This window comes from Diaphorina citri, unplaced genomic scaffold (genome assembly GCF_000475195.1).
Source record: "Diaphorina citri unplaced genomic scaffold, Diaci psyllid genome assembly version 1.1 scaffold3137, whole genome shotgun sequence".
In the NCBI taxonomy this organism is placed as follows: Eukaryota; Metazoa; Arthropoda; class Insecta; order Hemiptera; family Psyllidae; genus Diaphorina; species Diaphorina citri.
Window position 1 is genome coordinate 11,534 of NW_007380548.1, and position 3,195 is coordinate 14,728.

Here is a 3,195-nt window from a genome sequence, read left to right on the forward strand (position 1 = left end):
ATAGTGCTTATTTATACTGCTCGCATAAGACTGAAAAGTCCCTTTACTCCAGCAGTAGGCTACTACTATTATTTCAGTATCATTATTATTATCATCATACTGATGATGATTATTAGCCTGAACGTTTTGTCATGTCAGAGAGATGAGGATATTACTTAGGGTGGGGTGTACACATCCTGTTTTGTATACAGTACGGGATGAGAGTCAACTGAAACTGTTGCAGTTCTACTGATTTTAGCCTGCCTGGGTAGATGAGAGAGGGGAGGAGGGACAATTGACTCAATCAAGAGGCCAGTCAGGGAGAGCGGGAGGCTGGGGTACATTCAAGTGAGCTAACCTAGTTCGCTTGGAGGCGCGCCTGCCTTGTAAGCAACTTATCTGTTGAAAATAAAGTCTGCCCTAGACGGTAATCGAACCCGCGACCTAGTGCTTACAAATACGATTTACTACTTTTAAGCTTGTGTGAGCAGGCGGTTAGCTTGTAGTCAAATGGAAGAAGAACCTCTGGTGCGCTCAAAGCGTACCAGCCTAGTTAGAGCGTTTACCTTGTAAGCACTAGGGCGCTGGTTCGATCTTGCCCTTGCGAATTTTATCGCTAAGGTCAGCTACTCACTAACAGGTAGACCTGAAAATGTCCATCTGTCAGGTCTACCTGATACCTGATGAGCACACTCACTATCAGGTAGACCTGACACCCTGACAGGCGGAACTGATCGGGTGAACCTGTAGGTCTACCTAAAAGTGAGTGGCTGGTTTAACAGGCTCTGGGTGGTTGTCACTGTCTAGGAGGACTCTAGGCTTTCTTACAGCAGAGTTTATGAAGTGTTGGTGCACGAACAGGGTAGACGCTTGCCTTGTAAGTGGGAGGACAATGGTTCGAATCCCAAGCGAGGTATGAAAATTCGTCATTTATTTGATTTGATTGTTTGACATTATAATAGAGCTCTCAGCTTAGGTGGTATATGGTATATGACAAGTGTTGGTGCACGAACAGGGTAGACGCTTGCCTTGTAAGTGGGAGGACAATGGTTCGAATCCCAAGCGAGGTATGAAAATTCGTCATTTATTTGATTTGATTGTTTGACATTATAATAGAGCTCTCAGCTTAGGTGGTATAATAGTGGTATATGATAAGCATTAACTTCGCCCAGTGGGTATCTTCCACTCGAGAATCCAATATTCTTATTTTTATTATTGTGCCCACGCCCTTCTGTTTACCAGGCGAGCGCCTTCACCACTACACCACCGAGGTAGGTTTCAGAAGTATAAGCAGGGTATATTCTATTCTATTCTACTCTGCAGTAACAGTATAGTAGATCCCAGACAAGTAAAGGGGCTTTCTTCAGCCCAACATCCAAAATACCTGGGGATTATCAGGTTCCGTGGCCGAGTGGCTATCCAGTAGGCTTGGTCACCGAAGATTCGGATCTCGGGTTCGATTCCCTACGAAGTAATTGTTTTTTTCAGAAGTATAAGCAAGGTATATTCTATTCTATTCTACTCTGCAGTAGGTAACAGTATAGCAGATCCCAGACAAGTAAAGGGGCTTTCTTCAGCCCAACATCCAAAATACCTGGGGATTACCAGGTTCCGTGGCCGAGTGGCTATCCAGTAGGCTTGGTCACCGAAGATTCGGATCTCGGGTTCGATTCCCTACGAAGTAATTGTTTTTTCGGCTCTGTGTTTGTAGTTCGGGGTGCACTCAGCCTCGTGAGGGCAATTGAATGGAGTAGCGACCAGTGGTGGCATTATTAGTGCAGAACATTGAGTGAAAAAATGGAAAGTGAAGTATTTGGTAATGTTGTGACATCCACAAAAGTTATGAAAAGGCTCTGCTTTACCACTAATTGTTCGTATTTTGATTGATTTGTCCAATGTCAATGAAGAATGGAGTAGCGACCAGTGGTGGCATTATTAGTGTAAAACAATGAGTGAAAAATGGAAAGTGAAACATTTGGTAATGTTGTGACATCCACAAAAGTTATGAAAAGGCTCTGCTTTACCACTCATTGTTCGTATTTTGATTGATTTGTCCAATGTTAATGAAATTTCGGCAAACATATTTGATTCTGAATTAAAATTTACTCAATAAAACCTTTGGGGTAGATATCTGTAGGGGTCCGTTTCCTGAGTTTTGCAGTTCACTAAACTACTAAACCGTTGTTTGTAGATGTCGGGTTATTTGACTACTAGTTCATTTGACCATGAAAAACCACTAATCTACTCCTCCTTTATTCTATTCCCACAGAACTTGTCTCAAACGTGAAGGCGGAGAGGGACACAGAAGGCAACAGTGGCGGAGATCCAATGAAATTTCGGCAAACATATTTGATTCTGAGTTAAAATTTACTCAATAAAATCTCTGGGGTAGGTATCTGTAGGGGTCCGTTTCCTGAGTTTTACAGTTCACTAAACTACTAATCCGTTGTTTGTAGATGTCGGGTTATTTGACTACTAGTTTGTTTCACCATGAAAAACCACTAAAATCTACTCCTCCTTTATTCTATTCCCACAGAACTTGTCTCAAACGTGAAGGCGGAGAGGGACACAGAAGGCAACAGTGGCGGAGATCAGACAGAACGAACCTCCCCTACACCGGAACGATTTCCACCTGGTAAGCCCCCCTCCCTTTATATCCCTACGCCTCTGGTTTTTCTCTTTCTGGTACAGTCTAACTCTAACCTTTAACAAACATTGAACATTAAATAATTCAATTTTTACTATCAAGACAATTTTGATTAGAAAGCTTTAAAATTACTTTCGATATCTTGGGTTGATGATGATAATTATGTTGAGTAATGTCGAAAGCTCACCAAGACGATCGAAATGATAACAATGATGAAGCTGTTGTCTTGGAACCAGTGGGGGCGCCGGAGATACTCAATGATACCATGGCCAGTGAACCAGTGGGGGAGCCCGAGGTAAACGATGTACCAGACGGAGCACGTCCTCCTCGAAGTACTAGCCACCTCTGTGGCTGAGTGGTCAAAAGCACTGACTCTCAACCTGGAGGTGCTGGCTTCGAATCCCGGCCAGGGCGGAAATTTTCTCACCGAACAGGCATGGATGTAAAAGAATGTCTCTTGAAGTAATGCGAAAGCGGTTCCAAGGTACAATCTTTAAAAAAAAAAAAAAAAAAAAATGCGGGTACTTAATAGAGCCCCTCCCCCCTTGCCGTGACTTTCTCCCCCTTTT

General features: G+C 43.1%; 1 protein-coding gene across 2 annotated transcripts in view; it reads left to right on the forward strand.

Annotated features, from left to right (window-relative positions):
• The window catches only part of LOC113471850, a 4,074-nt gene extending 1,334 nt beyond the window's left edge, over positions 1–2,740 (forward strand). The window contains exons 2-3 of one of the 2 annotated variants that reach the window (XM_026831301.1): positions 2,249–2,302; positions 2,570–2,740. In XM_026831301.1, coding sequence (XP_026687102.1) covers positions 2,249–2,302; positions 2,570–2,688 — 173 coding nt within the window. In that variant the 3' untranslated portion in view covers positions 2,689–2,740. Of the gene's footprint in view, positions 1–2,248; positions 2,303–2,515 lie in introns of both variants that reach the window. The other variant, XM_026831302.1, reaches the window with a different exon arrangement.
• Positions 2,741–3,195: the final 455 nt, after the last annotated feature.